The 26,536-nt window shown below is 42.4% G+C and overlaps 1 protein-coding gene across 2 annotated transcripts; it reads left to right on the forward strand.

Moving 5' to 3' along the window:
* The first annotated feature begins 1,197 nt into the window (after nucleotides 1-1,197).
* klhl24a (kelch-like family member 24a) lies at nucleotides 1,198-26,536 on the forward strand. 2 transcript variants are annotated; one of them, XR_014600829.1, is made up of 9 exons: nucleotides 1,198-1,435; nucleotides 3,295-3,412; nucleotides 3,528-4,372; nucleotides 6,816-7,000; nucleotides 12,058-12,176; nucleotides 19,682-19,870; nucleotides 21,928-22,116; nucleotides 22,958-23,480; nucleotides 23,519-26,536. XR_014600829.1 is itself a non-coding variant. In XM_084058171.1 (8 exons), exons 2-8 carry the CDS (start codon nucleotides 3,338-3,340, stop codon nucleotides 23,156-23,158), a joined length of 1,803 nt encoding a protein of 600 aa, XP_083914297.1. In that variant the 5' UTR covers nucleotides 1,198-1,435; nucleotides 3,295-3,337; the 3' UTR covers nucleotides 23,159-26,536. The 2 variants fall into 2 exon arrangements, 1 of the variants encoding a protein (XP_083914297.1); XM_084058171.1 differs by having other exon boundaries at nucleotides 22,958-26,536.

Below are 26,536 nucleotides of genomic sequence, written 5' to 3' on the forward strand. Positions count from 1 at the left end.
ACTTGAACTATGCTGCATTAATGCATGTATTCAGCCAGTGGCTGACTTTTCAGTGTCCAGGTTTTCTTTAGAATATGGACACTTTTTTAATTAATACAGAAATACTATAATTTTTTATGTGTAGTACACTGGCATAGACATCATGGCACATTTGAAGTCTATTAGTGTACATTTAGGGCTATAGGTCTATGTGCTTCTAGTAATATTAGTGACCGGCTGACCGCTCATGTTCTATGTCCATAGCAAAAAGAGATTTGACAAAAATGTCCATCACAAGCCGATGCACCCTGGTTATATGTTATCCATTTACTGGCCATGATTAGTTTTTTTTGTCTTGTTTTTGTTTTTGTGATTATGAGGTATCGAGGTTATACTTTTGCTGTAACCATCCTTTACCACTAGAGGGTAATGTAATGTTGCATATAGGGGACCGATTATTTTGTCACCATTGATAAAATAAACACTGTAAAACCTAGGCTCAAGAAGTGGGTGAAAGATAAAGGCCTTAAGCACTTTCTAAGAACTACGTTTCTGCTCTGGAATATTGTGCAAGATTATAAGGATATTGCCATGTTGTTTAATTTAGGCCCCGCCTCCCTCCATCCTCACCGGGGGGAAAAAGTGCATATCATGTTCCAACATGCCATATGCACATGGCTCATATCATATTATACCTGGAAAAAAATCTCTTTGTTCAACTCGGATAGAACCTCATGGATTCTATAGCCTACCTGATTATGCTATTGGGCCAGTAAAGAGCTATTTTATATAAATAGGCCTATATATGTAGCCTATACGTGTAGCCTATTACTGCATGCCTGTTTCTGATAACTTGTGTTATGTATTATGTTTTCTTATCAAATGTTATGTTTGTTTAAAACAACACTGGCAAAAGATGCAATGTTGCCTCTAAAGTTGTAAATCTGTTCGAATAAAGGCTGATCCAGTGAAAAACAGTATGTTTCTCTGAGAAAGGTATTGCTCAATCGTTCTTGTTGAAACTTTTGGTTGAGTTTTGTTTGCAAACAAAGCACAGCCACGTGGAGATCCAGGTAGTTTTGGGAAGTGGTGTTTTTTTGCCACCCATAATTATGGGACAGCACTTCCAAATGAAATACATTACCCACAATGCACCACCACCTCCAGCTGACTCGGTAGACTGGGATGTTTTTTCTGCACTCAACTGACTTATATATGGGTTTTATGTTGACAGATAGTTAGAGTTCTATTGTCTTTTACCACCACACAACCAAGTCACTATGTCTGGGACTTAGAAAACAACCTGCTGTGTTTCCTCTCCACTCTTCGATGGCACACATTGGATAATATCGTTTATTGACATTTCCAGGAGGATACACTTTTATTTTTTTCACCACTCTTTGTTTACTGCGCTTCAGACTGAAGAGGAAGCTTCACCTAGAAACTTCTGGATCAGGTACATTTATTGGTCCTGAATGCTAAATCGTGACATAGTTCTATGTATGTTTGAGAATTTCAATGCTTTATCATCCCCGTTTGTAGAGAATAAGATTATTCCAAATATATTATACACCACTACGACTTCCCTTTGTTGTTTTTGTGTACACTGCCAATAACGGTCGGTCAACCTGAGGCTGGCATGTTTCCTTTGTCTGATAACCTGCTGTAGCCTGTATACCTACAGTATAACCTACCTAGTGTTTTTCTGATTTCAGGTATCTGATCTATCTAGCTGGCCTAAACAGAGCAGTAGATTGCTCTTGATTAATCAGCCAAATGTCTTTTTAGTCTTTTATCATGTCTATGTTTATGTCTTGTGTATGTATGTTTACTGTGTTTTGGAGTTTCTTATTATCTGCTGTAACATAAATTGCCCAGTTTGGACATAATAAACTTGAACTTGAACTTGATCATTACCGAAAAATACATTTGTCTAATTAATGGTGGTTTATTATGTTTATTTGAAAAGGATCCCCATTAGCTGATGCCATGGCAATCAGCTAGTCTTACTGGGATCTACAAAAAAAAACATATTACAAAACATTAAAAAAACTACAACATTTTATGTGCCATTTATTTTCTTATTTCCTGTCTATAGGTGTTCGATGTTAACTCTGGGCAGCTGCCTTTATATATATTTTATTCTCACTTTGTCTTATTTGATATTCTTAACTTTTTACTGAATTCCAATATCCTTTTATAATGTGTTTCTTTTGCTTCTAATGTTTTATGTAAAGCACATTGAATTGCCATGTTGAAATAAACTTGCCTTGCCTGCCATGCCTATTTACTTAGCTTGCTTTTTCTCAGTCTATCTGTCTATGGTTCATTGGTTAGGGCCAGGTGTTGAGTAGAAAGCATAACATGTGGTGTTTGTTGACATTATCTGAGGGAAATAAGTCATGCGTCAGAGACCTATGGCAAAACCTGTCCTTTATAGTTGATTTCAAGGTGTGTGTGCGTTGTCGTAGTGCGAGTTTGCTACTACTACTGAGGCAAGTCAAAACAATGCAAAAATAAAATGACCTCAGCTGATCAACAGCCAGACTTGTGTGTAAGAGACTTTTACAGCAGGCCACATGTGACTGTGTAGAGGCCCACAGTGATAACTGATCTTGATGTTGCAGAAGCAAGTTATACTCACAAGTGTAAGTTTCCAAACTTTACTTTAGTTTCAATAGTCTCAACCAAGCGTAAAGACGCAAATCTGATGTTAGGAGAGCGTTTATAAAACATGTTAAAGTAGATGTCCAAAAATAAACACCCCATCTCTTCAGGGCCGGGCCCTAAATATAGCTTGTGTTACGGGTTTGTTTATTTCAGAACAGTTGTGTAAAGGTAATCTGTGGAGCTGGCCTCAAAGTTCATTGTTCAAAACACGACTGGCTGGCCCTCCTTCCCCCAGCTCTGCTATAAAAACAAACTTGACTGACATGTAGGTCGGCCTGCCTCACAACCATTGCACAATCCCTCTCCCGCCAGCCTCTCTTTGTCATCATCACTCTCAACCAGTGTATTGTGCCGCAGGACACAACTGTTGCACAGCAGCCGGAGGAAGTGTTCGGCAGATTTGTTAGCTGCTCAAGTTTCTTGTTCCCCTTGAAAGTGCCATTATTTAGACACTTTAGCACTACCCCAGGGGCTTGCTTGGCAACTGTTCATGTGACTTGTTTTCTTCCACCTTTATTATAAATATATAACATATTAAAATGTATAATTCAATTTGTTAATGACACGTTAATTAATGCCACAGTATTATTTTGAAGATGCATTGTTCTTGACAATAGCATTGTGTTGTCTGCTGTCCATCCCCAGGTCCCCTAAGGCATAGAGAAGGTCCACATTAGAGGCTGTAGCTATGGTGCTGATCCTGGGTAGGCGGTTGAACAGGGAGGATTCTGGGACCAGAGACTCTCCTGCTGTCAAACGCAAGGTGATCCTACAAAACGCAACTTTTTACACACACAGAAAAAAACATGCCAGTGACTGCCACAATTAATAATGTCACAGAATTCATCTTTTAAAACACGTTTTGCTTCTTTCCAAAGGTGTTTGAGGTGGACCCCAAAGCTTTAGCCAGCCAGGATGTCTTTGACTTCTCCTCTGGCTCCTCCCACTCAGAGGCCATCTTGCAGGTGTTCAACGAGTTCCGCGACACCCGCCTATTCACTGACGTGGTCATCAGCGTGCAGGGCCGCGAGTTCCCCTGCCACCGCGCGGTGCTGTCCGCCTGCTCCTCCTACTTCCGCGCCATGTTCTGCAATGACCACCGCGAGAGCCGCGAGATGCTTGTGGAAATCAACGGCATCTTGGCCGAGGCCATGGACTCCTTCCTCAGTTACGTCTACACTGGGCGTGCCAAGATCACCTGTGACAACGTCCAGTTCCTCTTCGAGACCTCCAGCCTCTTCCAGATCACTACGTTGCGTGACGCCTGCGCCAAATTCCTGGAGGACCAACTGGACCCCTGCAACTGCCTGGGCATCCAGCGCTTCGCAGACGCCCATGCCCTGAAGCTGCTGGCTAGCCGCTGCCGCAGCTATGGCCTCGCCAACTTCTCGGAGGTGGCTCAGCACGAGGAGTTTCTGGACCTGCGCATGGACGAGCTGGAAGAGTACATCTGCAGTGACGAGCTGGCCATTTTGAAGGAGGAAGTAGTGTTTGAGTCGGTGATGCGCTGGGTGTACCACGCCATGGAGCAGAGGAAGCCCATGCTCAAGGAACTGCTGCATCACGTCCGCTTGCCCCTGCTGCATCCCAACTACTTTGTCCAGACCGTGGAGGGAGACCAGATCATCCAGAATGCTCCAGAGTGCTACCAGCTGCTACACGAGGCCCGGCGCTACCACGTGCTGGGCAATGAAATGATGTCACCCAGAACACGCCCACGCAGGTAAGGTTCACTATATGTAGGAGGCAGAACCAAAATGGCCTTAAGAGAGTTCTGAGACACAGGTTAGCTGTAATCAAGCAACGGCAACTTTAAAGGGGACGCTTCTCTAGTTTTGTTTTGGAGCAAGATGCACTGCCCTCGGCCCGCCTAGGCACCTATGTAGCCTGACAGCGTGTCGCAGGTTCGAGTTCCGATCCCGACAGCCTTTGCTGCGTGTTACACCCCATCTCTCCACGTTTCCTGTCTACCTACTGTACTATCAATAAAGGCATAAAAAAAAAGATGCACTGCTCTCAGTGCACCACATTGGTGAATGGCAGACCCATACCAATCCCATGCCTAATCCTAACCACACAAACGGTGCCTAACCGTAACTAAAATGTTATTAATTAAACCACACAATTTACATTTAGCAGACGCTCATATGCAGAGCATCTTACAAAGTGCAAGATTGGAGTAAATGGTGTGAACCCTAGTCACCCAACAACAGGATAATAGTAAAGTAACTAGCTGGCCAGGAAAAATAAAACACCATAGACCTTTACTTTTCCATCAGGCTTTTGAGTAGGCCTTTAGGTCTGCCACTGTGAAGACAGATCAGAGAGAGATAAGAAAGCATGTTTCCCAGCCAACGCTGTGTCGTGTTATTCTGCATAGCATGTGGTTTGAAGTTTCAACATGTTCATAAAAACTCAATAACCTTTGAAATGTTTTTGGTTGATGTGTAAACTAAAGTTGTCTGTGTGCGTAGTGTGCGTGCATGCACGTGCGCACGTGTGTGCGTGCGTGCGTGAGAGATGTAGAAAGTAAAAAAGACAGTTATTGTGTGTTGAACAAACAAAGCTATCATTGACTCAGATTTGTTTAACAGCCTGGCTATTTTGAAATGAAAATGGATCACGAGGCGGGAGGCAAGGCTTGTTCATACACAGCCTGGTTTACAGGGGGGGGGAAAAATACCATGTTGCAAGAACAGCAATCATGAAACGTTCAGTCTTGTTGTCGTACCAGAAGTGTCACTCACCCTTGCTGACGTATTGCTCGCCTGTTCGCTTACACCACCCTGTCTTTTATTTAGAGCCTAGTGTGTGAGTCTACCCTATGTTATATAGTGTGTTATAGTTGATTCAAATCCAATGGGTAAGACACAGTGTACGGTAGCACGAGGCTTATGGTTCCCCGCCATGTTAAGCTGACAACAGCACAGCTGTCGTTCCATCCCGGCCCCCCTTGTAAGGGTTAAAGCGGGAACAGTGCATGGTGTCGGTTAGACATACAGTGTGTGTGTGTGCGTGTGTGTGACGTGTGGCTCAGGCGTATTGTGTCAGTATCCAGGCAGATCTGATCAGATCCAGCCAAACAGGCACCAGAGCAGACACTGCATTTCTTACCCCAGGGGCTTGATCCTCCTGCTCCACACAAACAGATGACTTATATGTTTCTCTGCAATTTCTGCTCCGCCAGGGCCCATCTTTTCTTGGAACAACCCCCCCCCCCCACACACACACACACACACACACACACACACACACACACACACACACACACACACACACACACACACACACACCACAGGGTCTAAGAGGCTCACTCGGGCCTCTTTTTCTCAATGTGAGATGCAGACAGGCATAGTGTACAGTACACGTTCACACACCTGAACACACCTGGGGTACTCTATCTATTCAATTACTGTATGTGATACCCTAACAATGCCCAACCTGTGTTTAACCTACTGTGTACCTGATATAGCCACTGCAAAAGCTTGTGAGCTTGTAGATCTGCTATTTGCACTACTTCTCCATTTTTAAAAATATATATACATTTGAAATAAGGGATATTTAATTGCGAGTCGCGACCCATAAAAATGGGTCCCGACCCACTGTTTGGGAACCACTGGTATGATACTTTTAGTTGTTTCTGCACAGTGTGCTAGCACTCTGACCTTTTTAGGAAGTTACTGTAAGACCATGGCATGTATTTGAACGGCCATGGAAATGGGAAAGCAAAGCCTGGGTAATGGAGATTCCATCCAGTGCCACGCATGTTTATTTTTGTACCCTGTAACGATACTATTATTATGATCTATTATGATCTGAGGTAACCTTGCCTTGAGATAAGTAGAATTATGCCTGTGTGCACCAATCTGAACCTGCCCTGAAACAACTCCCTGGGATTCCTTGATTACACCTTTCCCTCTGCGTGTTGATATATGCGCCGTGATATTTTCCAGTCTATTGTACAATGCTAAGCATATGTTTTTCATACTGATTGTTGTGTTGAGTAACTTGTTGAGATGTCATGGTTGTAATGTGTACATTCCTGTGGTGTGATGCCTTTGTAATTCATCTTGTCATCGCTTTTTGGGGGGGTTTTGTTTTGTTTCTCTTTCCCGTTATGTAATATTTACTCTTGTGTATCTCTGTCACTCTCTCTCTCTCTGTAGGTCGACAGGCTTCTCTGAGGTGATTGTGGTGGTTGGAGGCTGTGAGCGGGTGGGGGGCTTCAACCTGCCCTACACTGAGTGTTACGACCCAGTCACAGGAGAATGGAAGTCACTGGCCAAGCTGCCTGAGTTCACAAAGTCAGAGTATGCCGTGTGCGCCCTGCGCAATGACATTCTGGTCTCAGGTAAGCCAATGCAGGACTTTTTATTTGTTTTTGTATGAGGCAGAATTGACACGCTGTTTTGCAAATGTCATTTCCCATGTATGTCACGCTTCTCTAAGCTGAAGTGTCGTTTGTCTCATCCCTATAAAAGCTTTCAATTAAAGTCTTAGGGGACATGGTTCTTCCCTCTGCCTGTGCAACCATTTGCACTTCGGTGGAACCACAGGAAAGGCTGTAATAAGATGGCCGGTTGCCCTGTTATTTTACCCCGTCTGAGTCAAAGGAAAATGTGAGCGCAGCATCTGGATGCACTCTCCAGGCTCACCGCCAATGGTGGACCTTATTGGCGAGCTCACTCCTTCTCTCTGATCCTATTGGCCCAACACGCAGGATCTCCCGCCTTCCATATAAGTTACACTTCATAGCTTTCTAGGATCTTGTGTGTGTTTTTTTTCCTCTTCTGAATCAGCCGTTGTAGGTTGGGCCTAATTAAAAATGAACCTAAATATGGGATATTGCACAGCTTTTCTGGCCCTTGGGCCTGACTGTTGCATTGTGGGAATTGTTTGTAGGCCAAGTATGGCGCAAACCTCTCTAGAGGGAGTAGATTAAACATGACAACAGCATCACGTCATATATCCAACTAATAACATATGATGTTCATTACAAGCACCCCAAAGCACAGATTTTCTCTCTTCCATCTAAGTTTACCCACTGTAAGACATGGTCCATAAGGACCTGTGAAGTCAATCTTTATCCATTTTTACACTCTCAGAGTTAAATGAACACTGAGGATTTTACTGTGCATACTAGTCCTTTTTATATAAAGAAGGCTGTGTCTACGAAATTCACGAGTGATTGATTTATGTTTCATATGTGAACACAGTTCTATATGGTTCAGTTACATTGAAAACAAAGAGGGGAGAGGGGTTTGCTTTACAGGAGCCTGATGTGCTGGCAAGGATTGTTCCTGTTCAAACTTGCTTCACTTTGAACAAAGAAAAATAAGAGAGACTGAGGAAGGGAGGGAGAGAGGGATGGAGAGAGAGCCTGGGGGAGAGACTGTGTGTTCTCCCCTTAAGTGTGAGACTGTAGTGTTTATGTCTTCCTGTTCCCTTCCAGGTCCTCACGTGTGTGCTATCAATCACCTTGCAAGCAGTACATGGAAAAGTCAACATTTCTTGCTCCGTCTCCCTCCCTCTTAATTGCTTTATGACAGTCCATCTTTTTCATTGCTCCCTATTTTTTCCCCCTTACCTGTCCCAATTCCACTTCTTCACTTTCCTGTTTTTTTATCCTTCACCTACTTCTCTCTGTTTCTCTCACACACTCACTGTCTCAGACTCCCCAAAATCTTTCTGGCTCTGGAGGCTGGCGTGCATAACTTGGCAGCCCTCCAGCCTACAGCACAGCTGCAGTTAACTGTGGTCTGAAATAGGATCATCCTCAGAGGGGAGGTGGGTTGGGTGGGTGGGTTTGGGGGGGATATGAAATCCTTCCACTGTCTGCCATGGGAGTGGGACCCCCAAACACCACTGTCTCTCCCACATCCATGCTGCACAATACAAACAAAGCACTGTCAGCAACACCATCAACCACATCACATTTCACACCAGAAAGGGGATTGTAGCAGCTTGACACTTAAGCCCCTCATTAGGGCGATTGTGGTATTTATTTGCGGCAGCAGAGGCGTTGGGTCGTAATTCAAATAGAGATGGGAGGGGGATACGTTTATATATCTTTGGTATCATGTTTTGTTGTCGAAGCATGGAATGGTAGTGTGCTATTCGACTCTACTATACTTAATCAAATGTTAGTGGATAATGTATCATAAGCTCGCAGAGCAGCGGCACGTGTGCTCACATAACGTCACACAGTGGCATACAGTACGTACAATCTAGAATCACAGGTGGCATGACGTCTCTTGTTGCTTCCTCAAACTACTTCAGTTAGGATGGCTGAATGTAGAGGACGAATTTCATGTATTTGCAAAATGTACAGTGACAAATTCTGTACCCCAACAACCACAACAGATTTTGCAGCAGGGGAGTAGGTCGATAATTGCTATCAATAGCAAATGTCAGCAATCTGTGAAAACCGCAATCAGTGTGACACCCAGGACACAACATGATGGAATGTAGGCAGAGTTCGATTCTGAGATGGCTGTGGAACAGTTCCCCTTAACAACCCGCTTAACTGTCAATAACAGTGATGGCGACTGGTAAGACATAAAACATAATCAAAAATAAAGGTACAAAAAAGAAAAGAAAAGGAACGACAAGAAGAGACAAATCTACTGTATAGACATTAAGTAGCTTCAAGAAATAATAGATCTAGACTGAGATAGCTCTCTGATACAGGTTGGGACAACGTTTCCATATAATCCAAATAAGGTTGCCAAATCTTAAAATAATTGTCAAACCCATTTCTCAGAAGATAAGTAATCTTCTCAAGAGGAACACAACTGTTTCTGAGAACCATCTCGCAATGAGGGGGGGGGCGATAATAAGCATTGTTGCTTTTTAACAAGCATTCATAGCTTCATAGGACTCTGAAGAGTTATGCAAATCTTCACAAAAGCATAAGCAAAATTCCTGTCATTCCTGTATGAGAAGAAATACATTTTGAGGGGCCACAATATTTGAAAAATAAAGCGTACAGGTATTTCCAGGGTACAACAAATACAGTATGTATCAGATATTTTTCCTCTATGATCTAGTGTGTCTTTTCCTTCTGTTACCCTACATAACACTACCTGAGTTTAACTCAGGTAGCCACTTGCCAGCAGTCACTTTAACCGTAACACGGGTGAGCATGAAAGAAGGATGACATTTGATAGGAGGATGAGACAGATGCTATTCACTGTGTTTTGCTGTGATTGTCAGGATGGAACACACGCCTGTTTGTCTGCACACCTGTTGCGTTTGTAAGTTAATTATCTTATAATGCAATGGAGATACAAAAGAGAACCAGACACCTTTGTTTTCACGGGTAGGCCTTCCTAATGTCGTGGCTATTGCTTCATAAAGCCACCCACTTGTAAGTTAGAAGAAAACACCCAATCTAAATAGCACAAAGCTGCGGTGTGATGGATTAACTGATTTCATTAGATTTCTTTACGAACTCATCAGTCCATCTTCTAGATGATGAAGTTGTTTATTTGTCGCATCAGAAATGCCTCTCTGTCTGGAGGGTATCGGAGTTTAAAGGGAGAGGCGTAATTTGAAGGCACGACATTTGATATTAATTTTCAATATTTATGAACTGGTACCACCATGATTCAATTATTGTCTCTGTGTGAAATAACGCGGCTTGTTGCAGACATTATTGTTTATGGGCTATGAGTCTTGTTAACCACACACAGCACACACACACACACATAAACATGTATGTGTGCATGTGGTGCTTGTGACTACAGACACTGTACAACTGTACACGCTTGATTTATACTTTGTTGCCTGACACCGCCGTGCAACGAAGTATAAATCAGGCTTAAGCTTCTCTCTTCTCCTGAGTTTACAACCTCTCCTGAACTTTTTCTTGGGTAGAAGCCAGTACGTCTGCTGCAGATACTTTATTTTCGACAGTTTTCCAGATGATACTGTACTAGACTTGTGATATCCTTTGGCAGATAACATAGTGTTTTCCCTCTGTCTGAAAAGACACATAAGTTTCCCATGCGACTGACCATACTTTCCTTTTTCCTGGTTCTTATTTTTTTTATGTTGAGCCTATATCTTTGTCATGTCTTCCAGCAGGCCCTGTTAGAAAGCTGAATGTGTTCAGCACTACCCTTTTGTTTTTAGAGAGATCGCCCTTTAATGCAGTCTGTGGAAGATCAACAGGCAGGCGGAGAGAGAGAGAGGGGGGGGGGGGGGTGGTGGAGGAGCAGGTAGTGAAAGAGGTGCTCTGTTAGGACTTGTTCAAAATGTGACTGGGTCAAACTTTAACCTGGTTTTCTGACTGCTTACTGTTGATATCGGCAATAAGCACTTCCTGTACTTGTTTGACTATAGATAGAGAGGAGGAAATACACTAACTGCTGTTTTGACTTTAACAAAGGAGTGTGTGTGTGCGTGTGCGTGCGTGTGTGTGTGTGTGCGCGTGTGTGTGTGTGTGTGTGTGTGTGTGTGTGTGTGTGTGTGTGTGTGTGTGTGTGTGTGTGTGTGTGTGTGTGTGTGTGTGTGTGTGTGTGTGTGTGTGTGTGCGCGTGCGTGCGTGCGTGCGTGTGTCTGTGTGTGTGTTTTATGTAAAGATGTTTTACAGATAGCTTTACTATTAGTAAAAGATTCAGGTTAGGAGTAAAGAATTAAGTTTATGGTTAAGAGGAGGGGTTAGGGTTAGTTTAAGGGTCAAGGATGGAGTTAGTTGTGGTTGTTGTTAAGGTTAGGGTTATGCTTGCTTATGAGTATTTGTAGCCTAATTTACACTTGCACGACATTGTGGCTTGCCCACAATAACTAAATGGAGCTAAATGGATAGTTACATTTATTTCAATCTGTTTTTTTCGGCAAGCCACACTGTTAACCAACAAAGTATAAACTAGACTTGAGTGAATAAAGAGCCCACTGGCAGCTGTGTCTTTCTCTGAGCTTCTGAGCCTCTGCTCTGAGCTGTATTTAGCCAGAGTGAATGAGGGACACTTTGATCATCAGGCTAACACAGGGCAACTAGCTTTGGTCAAAAGTCAAAGAAGACAGCTGTCAAATGTGATCTAGTTAGCAAAAAAAGTCGCATGACCTTGTCATTTAATGCATAATCCGCCATTACCAGCCAAGCATTAACTCAACTATTTATTCATTATTTTAATGAGGTTGACTGGAGAATTGGAGTTCCTCATTGTGGTAATGACATTTATTCCATTGATTAAAACGGTGATATGTTGTGTTATTGTGTAATGTTCTTAATATCAGGAATGTTTGTGATGTTCCTGCCTTTTGATTCAAACTGGGCTCAGATGGACTCATAACCAAATTATTTGGAAAAATGGGAGTTACCCATTAAAAAGCACCTGGTGCCAATGATGACACCATGAATGTTTCAAATATGTGAAATGTATGTGTTGTGTTGTGTTGTAGGTGGTCGTATCAACAGCAGAGATGTGTGGATGTACAACTCCCAGCTCAACCTGTGGATCAGAGTTGCTTCTCTCAACAAGGGTCGCTGGAGACACAAGATGGCTGTCCTACTGGGCAAGGTGAGGAGAGAACTCAGAACGAAAAAACAGAGTCCGCACACTGACTGGATCCCATAGTTCATTTAATAGATTAGCAGATTAGCAGGTGACGTTTCGAGTGTCTTAGCTCTCCCTCAGACTGAGGAGAGAACTCAGTCCTCCACTGATTCCTGTCAGTCTCTTGTCCATCTAGCAGTCTTTATATCATATCTGTCTCATGGACAGTACCTATATGTCTGGTCTCTCTGTCTAGATGTCCATCTATCTGTCTCATGGACAGCATCTATATTTCTTTAATTCCATGTGTCTCTATAAATGCCTTAACCCTCTTTCTAAGTGTTTATCTGTCAATTTGTTTAATTCCAATCACTCACACTATACAATTCCAATATGGTGTCCATGTGCTTTAACTGGTAAAGGACCCTCACAATGTGGACAAATAGGATAGAATAAACAGATGAGTTCTCTGCCAACAGCTTCAAGGGAAGTAATCCAAAGGTATTACAGACATTAACAATGCAGGCAGTGTGAAATTTCATGCATTACCTTTTTGTTTCGTAATACCTCAACCCAGATATTATACTCAGTAATTTACACCATCAGGAAGTTTCTAGAATTACATGCACATTTATTTTTTCTTATAGCGTCTCCAATGACATCTGTTTGACTTAGGTCCTTCTGTAACACACATTCCTGTCTGTATTATGTGGACATAGTTTCTGAAGACACCAAAGATTTACGCTGTCACGATTGACAGTAAATGTAGTGTAGGTGTGCTGGCTGTCAAATACAGACATTAGTCACTCATCACTCGCATTAACGAATGAAAACCAGGAAGCTACAGTACTAGATTCCATCGTCATATTTGACTATGCCTTTTGTTGAAAGGCGCCGTGTGTCTTCCAAGTAACTGTAATGTTCACGTGTTGCCCCAGGGTTTGGACACTATCAGGCCAGCTCATCTAATCCCGCAACCCTGATCCACAAGACTAGTTTCAAATTAAGCACAACATTCAATGAGTCAGTTAGTGAAACAGTGGAGCTGATGCAATTATTAACTTCCATTACAAATGGAAGTTAAATTCAAGTGGACTTTGAACTAATTCCCGATTTCCCACTAATTCCACACAGAAAAAGCAGTCATTTGTTTGGTACTTATTATTCCGGACGCCCTGTACATTACCTCTGAACAGGAATGCTTATTCAACCACCACATTTCGATTACTAAGTCGCTATTAAGTCACATTTTTTGTTGTCACCCGACATTGATCCCAGTTCAATAGTGTGCATGAGTCTATCTATAGCATCTAGTATTTTGCTGGGTGGACATACTTACTGGAGGGCATTGGGAGTTCTATGGATGTGTGCCAACACCTCACACCTCCCAGTCCACTGACCCATATCATGCTTCATCTCTCTCTCTCTTCCATTGCAAGAATACTCTTTCATACCCTGCAGAAGCCTTACATACCGTAGCTACACAGGCTTCTAATGCAGCTATATACACACACACACACACACACACACACACACACACACACACACACACACACACACACACACACACACACACACACACACACACACACACACACACACACACACACACACACACACACACACAATATGTGTCACGAGGTCCACTAGTCTTACTTGAATACAAACATTTGAGTGAGGAGTGAAGTGTGCACTATCAACAAAAAGTGCATTTTGAACAATCATTTGATGTTCATAGCACAGCATTTATTCTCTATTGTTAGATAGATGGACAGACATTGATTGATTGAATATTTTATTAGGCAAAAGAATGTAAAACAACACATTTACATTTAAAATACTTTGTCTAACAGGTCCGTTCATAAAAGTCCTTGCGGACTTGTTTCCAATGAGGGCCTTGGTATTCAATTCATAGACAGACAGACAGACAGACACAGAGACACAGACACACACACAACTTTATTGATCCTGCAGGGGAATTCCACTTGTCAGCGCCATCATAATGCAAAACAAACATTGACCATTGCTAATGCATGTCACACATACCGGCTAAGATTTATAGTCATGTTTGACAGTAGTGTACTGTAGGTGTGCTGACCGTCAAATATAGACATAAGTCACTCATCACTCGCATTGACAAACGAAAACCAGGAAGCTGCAGTACTAGATTCCACCGTCATATTTGGCACCATGTGTCTTATTGTATTCCAAGTAACTGTAATGTTCATGTGTTGCCCCAGGGTTTGGACACTATCAGGCCAGCTCATCTAATCCCTCAACCCGGATCCACAAGACTAGTTTCAAATTAAGCACAACATTCAATGAGTCAGTTAGTGAAACAGTGGAGCTGATGCAATTATTAGATTCCTTTACAAATGGAAGTTAAATTCAAGTGGACTTTGAACTAATTCCCGATTTCCCACTAATTCCGCTCAGAAAAAGCAGTCATTTGTTTGGTGCTTATTAACCTGGATGCCCTGTACATTACCTCTGAACAGGAATGCTTATTCAACCACCACATTTCAATTACTAAGTCACTATTAAGTCACATTTTCTGTTTTCTGATCTGACAGTGATCCCAGTTCTATAGTGTGCATGAATCTAGTACTTTGCTGGGTGGACATGCTTTCTGGAGGGCATTTGGAGTTCTATGGATGTGTGCCAACACCTCACACCTCCCAGTCTACTGACCCATATCATGCTTCATCCATCGCAAGAATACATACCCTGCAGAAGCCTTACATAGCTACACAGGCTTCTAATGCAGCTATAAACACACACACACACACACACACACACACACACACACACACACACACACACACACACACACACACACACACACACACACACACACACACACACACACACACACACACACACACACACACACACACACACACACACACACACACTATATGTGTCACAAGGTCCACCAGTCTTACTTGAATACAAACATTTGAGTGAGGAGGACAGACACAGAGACACAGTCACACACAACTTCATTGATCCCGCAGGGGCAATCCAGTTGTCAGCGCCATCATAACGCAAAACAAACACATTGACCATTGCTAATGCGTGTCACACATACCTCCTAAAGCGTAATTATCTGAGTATTAATGTGTAGAGAGGGACAGGCTTCTATTGTCTCAGGCAAAGCAGGCGGTGCATTGGAGATGAGCCAGGCCTAACGCACGCACCGCTCACTTAGGCGAACAAAACCAGGCAAACCAGCAGTCGACGTCTCAAACACACATGCTGGCATGCATGGCACACTAACGTGATGGCACGCCTACGCACAAACTCAGACACACGCATTACAGAGACAGAGACACACTCACTAATACACATACACAAATGAACGAATGCAAACTACTACAGGCATTCTTGGAAGGTTTGGGGCTGAAACAGTGCCATATGGGATGAAGTCAGTAAGGGCACGACACAGGCGGTTTGCTGTGATTTGCAGCAATTGCGAAAACATTCCTCTGGCTCCTAGAGAGCCGTGTGTGGCCAGACTGCATTGGTCTTATATTACCGTGCCTTCTACAAAACAACACCCAGAAGGCTTATCTACCTTAACCACTGAAACGGTAAACACACATGCACGTGCATGTATACATAAATCCATACACGCGCCGGGTCTGGCACACAGTTACTATAAAAGACAGACATTAAACCCACGCTTGAGTGAAGGATTAAAAAAAAAAATGAAACTACACCTGGTCAGATTAATGTGATACTTAGCTCACTCATTTGCAATAATTGAACATTAGTTGGAAAAGCAATCAAAGTGTCTCCTAAAAGCAGACTGGCTTCAGCGAAGGAAACACTTGTGTACATGTTGCTGGTGTGACATAAGTTTCCAAGAATAGTGGACCGTCCACTTCTCTATCCCTAGAAAACAAATGATTGTTTTTCTGCTTCTGGCAAAAAATACTCTAAAACGCTGTAGCTAATTCCCTTGTCAAACAACACCGGACCTGTCATTAGGTCGTATTTAAGTGTCTGTGAACTAGACACTCAGACACAGGCGAAGGTTCAGTGCAAATGGCTTCCTCTCTCTCTCACACACACACACACACACACACACACTCACATGCACGCGCACATGCAAACACACACGTACACACACACACACACACACACACACACACACACACACACACACACACACACACACACACACACACACACACACACACACTCACACAAGCACGCACACAAACATAGACCACCCACACACGCATTCATGCATACATTTTACACACTTTCTTGGATAAAAAACATTCCAAGAAGAGCTCATAAATCCCATGAGAGTCTTTCATCTCAGACCACTTCCTTTGAAGCACATGTTGTGGAGCAGGATGAGAGTCGTCTCGTCCTGCTCCACAATCCCCTTCTTGCTCTCTCTCTCTCTCTCTCTCTCTCTCTCTCTCTCTCTCTCTCTCGCTCTCTCTCCTTGTTTTGTTGATTCCCAACAGTTAGCTTAGATTTCTAAGTCCCTTTCAGAGGTCTCACATCCTTTGTGATGCCCTTAGTTAATCCCATAACTAGTCTATCTGTTTATCTCATTTTGAAATGATCTCTACAATGTTAAACATCCATTATTATTGTCCCCCCCCCCCTCCCCAGTGATTACAGTCACTCATTTTCGGATGCAGTATGTAATTTCCTCTTTTCATGTTCCAGTTGCTTGAGGGTATGAGGAACTGAACTTGAGTGTTGTCAACAAGCCCGCATAGCAAGCAAGACAAATGCACACACACATACACTCACACACACGCAAAGGCATACTTTAAATCAGTCATCAGCATACAGTAAAACTCTCCTTTTTAATTTAACTCTTGAGAGTGTATAACGTGACCCAAATGGACCCCCAAATCCTCAGAATTTAAGTCCTCAGGGATTGCACTGTGTGCAACATTCTTCCTATGTAAGCAAACAACATGCCTTGCTGTGTCTAGAGACTCTAGCATGTTGCTGTCGGGTGGAAACCTCATATGTCCAAAACTATTACTTTTCAGGATTCAAATCCTAAAATAGCAAAAAAAAGCACTTCTATTGTGTGTCACTGTAGTATGACGGAAGTAAGTAGTAAAATATGGAGATAGGTTTCTGCCCGGCAGCAGCGATTATGCGGGGACACAGCAAAAATCTTTGTGCAAATATAAACACACGCCCATGTGTACACACACACACACACACACACACACACACACACACACTGCCTTCAGTGTTGTCCTGTTGGACTGGTCCTGAGAGTACGTATTAGATAAAATAGGTCACCACTTGTTGCTCTCCCTAGAATGATTCTGTGCTCAGACATTTGCTACATTATCACAGTCTCTCTCTCTCTCTCTCTCTCTCTCATTGCCTCTCTGTCACCCTCTCTCACTCTGAGCATGCGTCTGTATAAATAGGCATATACTCTATGCGATCACGTGTGTGCTAATGAAACCATTTATCAGTTTGCCGTCATCACAGCTTTTAATGAAGGTGTTTATATACTGTTAGTAGCAAAAATCTGCCCTAAAGAGGTCATACATCACACTACGCCTGATGTTTATGTGATGAGCACATTACCTCAAGTCCCTTCGTAGTACGTGCTATTGTTGTCATGCCTGTGTGGAATGCCGCTGTATTGATGTACCATACTCTGCTATCATGTATCGAGAGCGTGTGTGTGTGTGGGGGGTGATTTGACGACAGCGTGCGGAGCTGCGGACTGTTGCTGACAAACAGGAAAAAGTGATCCAACACTCCCCTTTCCTCTGTGAGGGTGTTGGTCTCCTGTCACAACAGGGTGCTTGGTGTCCTCAGCTGAGAGTCAGGGACAGCGGGGAAGAGAAGTGTCCCTTTGTCTTAAGCACGACATGGCTCATCGGCACAATCATGTGCTTCTCTCTCAATTTCCATTTTGCCCCCCCACCCCATCTCTCTCTTGCTCAATTTACGTTTTAGACATTTAGTAGACACTCTTAATCTGCCTTAACTCCACTCAATCTCTCACGCAGACACACACAATCAGCTGTCAGATTTAGTCTTTGCCTGTATCTATCTAAATACCCAAGTAGTCTGTCTCGAAATTGTTTACTATCCTATTGTTCTGCTAATAACAGTGTGGTTATCATATATAAACTTTGGGCTTTTGTCTTACTCCTAGCTGTCAGCCATATTTAGTGCTGGCGCGCGCATAAAGACAAACAAACATGAAACGCATGGCTTGCTGGAGTTTCCCCTCTCTACTTTTCAGTTGAGAAAGACGGTACTTTTCTAAAATGGCTCAGTGCCTATGCAAATATCCAGGTGTTCCAGGCAGTTGCCCCTGCTTTTATCTGTCTTTACAGAGGAGGTGTAGAGGAAAGACATGAACAGCCTTGAGGTAGTGTTTTGCATGCATTCTAGATTCTACCACAAGCTGGTGCCCTACTGTACAGTATGTCATCATGCCCTACACTCATTTCAAAAGTTCAACCTGTGACACTATTCACTCACTAAAAGATATAATAGTTCTAAAATGAGAGATCTTATCTCAAAAGTCTCTTCCTCTTCCTCCTGATCCTGCCCTCATTTCCTCTCCAGAGCGACGGTAGTTGTTTTTCCCCACTCGCTGATTATGAGTTCATCACCTGGCCACTATCCAACAACATTCACAGAGCGTCATACAATCTGCCACCGAACACTTACATATCAGACTATAAAAAGATGATATACCTGACATGATTTTTTTCAAAACACAAACTTTCCTTGGGAATATGGGGACTGTGAAACCATAGTGACAACATCTCATTATGTCAACAAGCTTTCACCTAGCATGCACTGCACAAGTCTTTAAGCGGGTTACTGACCCTCTGGCCCTGGGTGATAAAAAGTTGTCAGACTTCAAAGACAGAATGCTGTGATAAAATCAAAGGATTATGGTGCCATTGTGTAGAGTGCGTGTGTGTGAGGTCAGAGTAAAGTTGAAGTTCTAGTTTATCAGATCCGGGCCAGTGTTTCTTGTTTGCGAGATCGGTCTTAGTAAAGAGACGCATGGCGGCATTTGTGATATTAGCATCACATCATCTCTGCCGCTCACCAGATGGACTGGTTCTACTGCTGCCAGAGTGCAAAGCATTGTATGTAGACAGAAAGTAGAGGCCCTGAATAAACATGTCTCATTCAGCAGCAGACCATGACGTTTTGTGTACATTTCTATTTGTTTCCATGTCTAAGTGGGTGCGCACGTGTATGTTTTTCCTGTGTCTATGGCACTTCCCCACTGCTCCTAATAGTTAGGATGGGTTAAAGGCAGAGGACAAATGTCACGTATGTGCAACTGTACAGTGACAAATACCCCAACAACACGCATGTGCATGCATCCGCATTCTACAGTTGCGTGTGTGCGATTCACGCGTAGTTTCTCAACGTACATGGGTTAATTAGAAAAGCTTATCAGCGCTTATAAGATACGCTTCACTGTCAATCACATCTCATCCTTTAAGCCTCATGTGTCTGCGTCTGTGTCTGTCTGTGTTTTTCTCCAGGTCTACGCGGTCGGCGGCTACGACGGCCAGAGTCGTCTAAGTAGCGTGGAGTGCTATGACTCCTTCTCCAACCGCTGGACCGAAGTAGCCCCCATGAAGGAGGCGGTCAGCTCTCCAGCCGTGTGCAGCTGTGCCGGCAAGCTCTTTGTCATCGGGGGAGGACCGGACGACAACACCTGCTCAGACAAGGTGGGCATGGTCCACAGTTTAGAGCAGGGGTCTTCAACGTTTTCAGGCCAATGACCCCCTAGCTGAGAGAGAGATGAAGCAGGGACCCCCTACTCTATATTGTATAAAATTGTGTTTCAGTTTTTTTTTTAACTTAGTCTGCTCTTTTTTCCCTCTACACCTATAGCCTCTTTGCCAAAAATAGCAGATCTACAAGCTCTCAACGCCTCGCGGAGAGCTTGTAGATCTGCTATTTTCGGCTAATGTTCACCTCAGAAAAGGAATTCTAGGGTTCAAGTGGTTAATGTAAAAAAAACTAAATCCTATCACACAAAGATTTGGCGGACCCCCGATAGTAGCTCTGAGGACCCTTTTGGGGTCCCGGACCCCCTGTTGAAGACCCCTGGTTTAGAGGTTGAATTATGACTGTATCTATCTAATGAAGAAAAAGGGACGAAACAGACTGACAGTAACGCTCCAGTGTGAACTTAAACACCTGTCGTCAAATGAATTTGACCTTGGAGTTGACATTCATGTCATTCTAAATGCATATGCACACAAAACTGAAAACCCTGCCCATACACATCAAATGTCCCCTACAGCCTGATGTCATAACAAGCCACATCATAGCTGGTTTGTTTTATTCAGATGAAGTAGACCGAGTAAAACCACATCAGTCCTTGTTCACCGACTTATTCACCATGATCATTTATGCACTGAGCAGTATTTCAAGTTAGATGGGGCAAATGCCTGTGACGTTTTTTGTGACGAATGCCAGTGGGAGGTAAAGAAAGGTAAATAGAATGCCTTTTTAGAGGTTAAAGGCTGGAAATGTTTTTGATATAAGATCAAATAAACCTTTATTGATCCCCGGAGGGAATTTTGGTGTCACAGTTTACTAATCAAGTTCCTGTGGTAAATTCTATGCTATTAGTTCAGGACATTTTGGACCGGTTGGTGCAGATTGAACGGTCGGTAGAGACAGCTTAACTTTGTTTGTACCATAAGAGCTGCCAGCAGTGTCATTGTACCGAATGATTGATAGCAGTACAGACAGGCTTGAAGATGGGATACCCTGGTGTCATTACCTTCTAATTACCCAGACATCTCATCTTCTTATCTGGTAGTCAATAAGAAGATCTGCTGTAACAAAAGCTTTAGAAGCAATAGAAGGAACATTCTCTTTCCTGGAATAGCTTTTTGTCTGTGTTTGTGTATGTCTGTGCTCTCTGGAGAACACGCACATTTACACACAAACACACACACACACACACATACACAATGGCAGGCGGGCCAGGATAACAAAGGCAGCAGTGTCTTGCTGCCTGATGTTGTTATTATATCTGTCTCTATATGTCCTCTGTCTGGCTCTTATCTCCACAGACTACCATTGGCGATTAGCATATACCCAAAATCAATGATACCCAAATCAATGACATTTGTGATGTTCACCTTAGCTACGGTTATGAGTGACACAGTTGTAGGAACTAAAGGGACAGAATGAAGCAGGTTAAATGCAAGCCCATGTCGTGTGTATAAAGCAAGAGTCAAACCACAGAATCAGATATGAGAGTACTAGGCATTCCATCACTACCACAGCGTTGACATTGAAGGGTGCAGACTGCAGACAAAGAATTTGCTTTGGCATGAGTTGCAGTCATGACCTAATATACTGTAAAAAAAAAAAATTACCAGCAAAGTACGCAATAATAACCACAGTGTTGATTTGACTAAGAAGAGTGTACTAATGAAACCAAATGTATCTGTAAGGGTCCATTTGGTTCCATGTGTCCACTTTTCTGAGTTAAGTGGACACTAAGGATTTGACTGTGTACACTGCAAAACATAGACTCAGACAGAACACTAAACTAGACAGCAGACATGAAACTCAAAGCTTAATATTTGTCAGGGCCCAATATCCCAGAAGTAGTCTTGCTAAGTGGTAGACTAGCTAGGTAACAGTTGCAGGTGTGCTGGTCACATGATATTATCAACCTTGTGTGTGCATTCATAAATATACTGCATGTTATTTTTATTCTTTTATTTTATTTTAACAAAAGTCAATGCTTTCATTACAGGTCCAGTGCTATGATCCAGAGACAAATACTTGGTTGCTCAGAGCCAACATTCCCATCGCTAGGCGCTGCATCACCGCGGTGTCCCTGAACAGCATGGTCTATGTTTCCGGCGGACTCACCAAGTCAATATTCTGCTACGACCCCATGGAGGACTACTGGATGCATGTGGTGCACACTTTCAGCAAACAGGTAACAAAACACACACATGCACTAACGCACATTACACTCTCATCCGTCTACTGCTACTTGATTCATGCGTAACACAGTAATAGAATCCTTGTTTGTACCTCTTCAGACTCCAACTCATCCCCTAGCACTCCTTATTTCTTTCAGTACTTGTTGCCTATTTAGATATATGCTAGGTCATGTTATCTACAGATGTATGTTATGTTGGTTACTTGCTCACATAATTATGTACAATTATGTTGTTTAGTTACAGTCGATTTATGCTGTTTTCTTGTTCACATCTGCTATGTGGTTTATTTAAATAGATGTTTCCTTGTTCACAGATGCTAAGGACGGGGCTATTTACTTGACAACTTAGCCTGTTGTTGTTTGACTAGGGTTCATGCCACTTACTCAGATCTTACTCTTTAGTGTTCTGTGCTCTGGATAAGAGCTAAATGTCTAAATTATACAATTTATGCTACAGCCACCATTATCTCTTTAACTGCCAGAGTATATACACAATCTACCCCTTCCCTGCCAGAGAATAACATTGCAAAAATAGGTAACATGTGAATTTTGTCTCCGTTTATTTTTTAACATTGAAGTGAATGGAGCAGAAAATCTTCGCATCGCGTTATCTCCTGCTTCCTTTGTGATAAACAAAAAAATGTAAAAAATAAAATAATAATAATGTATATATATTTTTTTTTAATTTTTAATTTTTTCAAAAATCTCGTCAATCTCGTCGACGGCTGGCTGAGCCATGCGGAGAAAAACGAGAAATCTCGTCAATGACAGGTAAAGAGTTTAAGGTATCTCCTCTTCTTCCCCTGTGTGTCCCTCCATCTCTCACTCCTTGCAGGAGAGCTGTGGCATGTCTGTGTGTAATGGGAAAATCTTCATTCTTGGTGGGCGAGGGGAGAATGGCGAAGCCTCTGACACTATCCTGTGTTACGACCCCGCCACAGGCATCATCACAGGGGTGGCAGCCATGCCCCGACCCATCTCCTACCATGGCTGTGTCACCATACACCGCTACAACGAGAAGTTCCACAAGCCCTGACCACGATAAACAGACACACGCACAGTCACATGCGCACGTGCATTTGTAAATTAACTTAAGCGCTCTTTTAAGGTCAAGCTCTGCAACACACGCACGCGCACTTGCGCACACACAAACACACACACACACACACACACGCATACGGTTGTGCAGATAAGCACGCATACACCAACGCAATTCTGTAGAAGAGGCCCATTTAGTAACTATTCAGATCTTTTATTTCCTTTCAGCTTCATGTGGAAGCATTCTTTGTGGTGGTGGTGTGATAAAGCAGGTTTCAGCAGAACCTGCTTTACCAAAGTTCTGTGGAAGCTGGTTATCCGTCATCTGTAATGGACTGCATGTTGAAAGTAAACATAGCGCTTTACCCACATTACTGTGTCATATGAAGTCAATCTAAGATCTCGATCTTTGACAAGTTTAAATTGTCGCGCATCTTGCAGAATCATGCACTAATGGGGTCAGAGAGAGAACGTTTTATTTTTATCAGTATCTACGTTTCCTACCTCTGTACCTCCTGCACTCCACCTGTCATGTACATTGGAGCTCCATGCTACTTCCATAAAATTGGTAGGAAATATTCAGGATTTTGAAACATCCTCTATTCCTTGATTTCCTTTCCATGATACTTGAAATGCCTTGTGTCAACAGGCTGAGGTGTTTCTGAACCTCAGTGGCGAGGGAAAAGGAGATAAAGAAAGGAGGCTGTATCACAGTATTGGAAGGTAGCCACAGATTCTCTTATGTTTTCCGTTAGTCTCGCTCCCTGGCTGTGCTCCGGACCTAATAGATAACTTTTCTTTCTCTGCTTCCTTTTCCTATTTGGTCTTCCCTCTCACTTCCTGTTTCCCCATGTCACTTTATCACCTTGTTCCACCTCTCGTGTCCGTTTCTGTTATTACTTTTTCCGCTGTGTCAGCCCCTGAAGCTTTAGAATTCACAGTCGAACCTCCCTTTAATCTGTATGATGCTATATTATCATTATTTTTCTTATCATCATTACACACATACTTTTTTTATATCTTAAATTATACTTGTTTTTGTTTGTTTTTTACATTTGGATGATTTATTATAATGTAAGTACTTTTAGTGAGTGTATTTTGGACTTGTACTTTGGTGTACTGGGTGTAATGGGTGATTTGTAGACAACAGAAGCCTTTGCAGATCAAACTTCGAAGTCTTCTCTGAATAAATGGTGTGCATGCATGTACAGTATGTATGTGACTTTCACTGTTCCGTCTGGACACATTATCGCCACCGAGGTTTATCAACTAGTTGTAGCATTAAGTAGTTTATGTAGCACATAAAATGGTTCGCTACTATCACTCTGCCTCGTGTCATTTTGACCACCTGAATATGAGCCCAGGTCTCCCACATGGGAAACCAAACATCTACCACTCATCCAAAGGGGATTATCTCCCTGACCAAAGGGAGATATTAGGCTTCTGGGCTTACGGGCAGGGCTACTCTGCTACACAATGCCTACAAGTCCTTGTATCAAAAATCAATGCCACCTCCAGGTATAAATTAGTATCATTCAGCGAAGGTGACATCCTGTGCTATACCTCTCATAGGATGCTTGAGTGTTGTGCGGTAGAGGGGATCTGAACCATTTGGATCCTGAGCAGTAAAAGTAACGTTTTACTACTATTGGTGTTGATAGACTAGAGATATTGCTGTGAATATGGTAATTTTGAAACCTTTTGTTTCTTTATTCAATATATGTATTTAAATTGATTTGTTTGTTTTTGGTCGTTATTTTGTAACCAAGAGCCCCAGTTGTGCACTTTGACAGAATCCTGTTAAATAGAATTTTGACAATGTAAATATGATTTTGATTTACTTTTTTTACTGCATCAGTAAATGTTCTTTGCTTTCATGTGACGTATGTGAATGAGAGGAAAGGAGCTATCAGCACCTCCCGCTGGTTACTGTCTGAATAACAAAAATAGCTCTCAAGAGAACAACAGTGGGACAGAGTGGGAGAATTTAAATATTTAGTTTTTGGTTTAAGGATAGTGGGTTAGTGTTTTTTGTTTGTGAGTGTAAAGTACAATACAAAGCCTAAAGGCTAATGCATGCTTCAGCAAAAAAAGTGTTGTGCAACACTAGGCTTAAAGAACAATTTAGTCAACCATGATTGGCAAAGACGCTGGCAGCATATCAGTTTACAGTATAACAAACGTTTAAGTTCCAGACATTTTTTGTGGAGTGGCTCAGTGTATTGCGATACCTGAAATGTTGAAACTTTATAGAACCCCACAGGCCACAGGCCACCCACATTCCCTGCCACTTCCATACTTGGGATAACTTTAGAGCAGTGTTTCTCAAAGTAGGGCCCCGGGACACCCAGGGGTTCTTAAGGGGATCCTAGGGGTTCCCCGCAAAGTAGGGAGAAGTTTGCTGTCATTTATATTTTATTTACAAGATGCCATTTCAACAATATAATTTACTTAATGAAAATGACTATTCTAATCATATACCTTTGACATTTTCCACTGTTATCTCCCCTATTAGACACAGGAATTAAGTCATACTAAGTCAGAACTAAGTCATAATATGATTATCGTCAATCTATCATCTCAGATAGGAATCCCAGAGACAAAATGTAATCAAATGAGGGTCCGTGGCCTATTACGTATCAACAAAAGTTTGAGAGCCAGTGCTTTAGACAGACAACCGGCGGAGGCTGACGGGCAAGAGGAAGTTAAAGAGAGAGAGAGAGCGAGGTTGAGTGTGTGTGTGTGAGTGTGTGTGCGTCTCTGACTTCATTGAGTATTTACTCTATACAGGACATGAACTGTGTCCTTTTTGTAACAGTTATGATTTATTGATTTTTAATATTAGCGGTTTTCATACATTGTTTAATTTGTTTTTACGTTCTGTTCTTGTTGTGGTGACTTTTGGGATGATGTGTGTTGCTGATTGATGGGTTTTTTGAATGTTTGCCATGTTTTAAGTGGTCTTGCCTTGTATGTGATGTCTCAGGCTGCAGATTGGGTAAACTTGGAAATGTAATTGAGGAGGAGTATGAAAATGTGTTAATCCAAAGTGGTTTAAGATCCAATCTCAAAGGTGACTATATTGAAACTCCATTGATTAAATATTTTACTTGCATGCGTGACAGAGGTGTTCAGTTGCCCTTTTGGGGATGATGCCTCAATGTGCCTTCATAACAGAATAAACTAAGACAGAACACAGTGTCCGTATTTTTGATAATAACCTACATTATGAGAAAGATTTACGTGATGCAATATTTTTAACGTCTCTTTCTCCTTTGATTATTGTCTTTAGCTCACAGAGAAAAAGTGTGGCAGTATGTCTAAATGTAATGGCTGACCTACGAAGCATCAATAAAAAGTTCTCTTTATGCCAAAA

This window comes from Gymnoscopelus microlampas (assembly GCF_963454915.1).
Source record: "Gymnoscopelus microlampas genome assembly, chromosome: 5".
Classification (NCBI taxonomy): Eukaryota; Metazoa; Chordata; class Actinopteri; order Myctophiformes; family Myctophidae; genus Gymnoscopelus; species Gymnoscopelus microlampas.

Excerpts from the sequence above, each read along its gene's own strand:
- klhl24a (XM_084058171.1), top strand. The coding sequence starts at position 3,338 with ATGGTGCTGATCCTGGGTAGGCGGTTGAACAGGGAGGATTCTGGGACC. Across the intron at positions 4,373-6,815 it reads CCCAGAACACGCCCACGCAG|GTCGACAGGCTTCTCTGAGG; the intron begins GTAAGGTTCACT and ends CTCTCTCTGTAG. Across the intron at positions 12,177-19,681 it reads TGGCTGTCCTACTGGGCAAG|GTCTACGCGGTCGGCGGCTA; the intron begins GTGAGGAGAGAA and ends GTTTTTCTCCAG.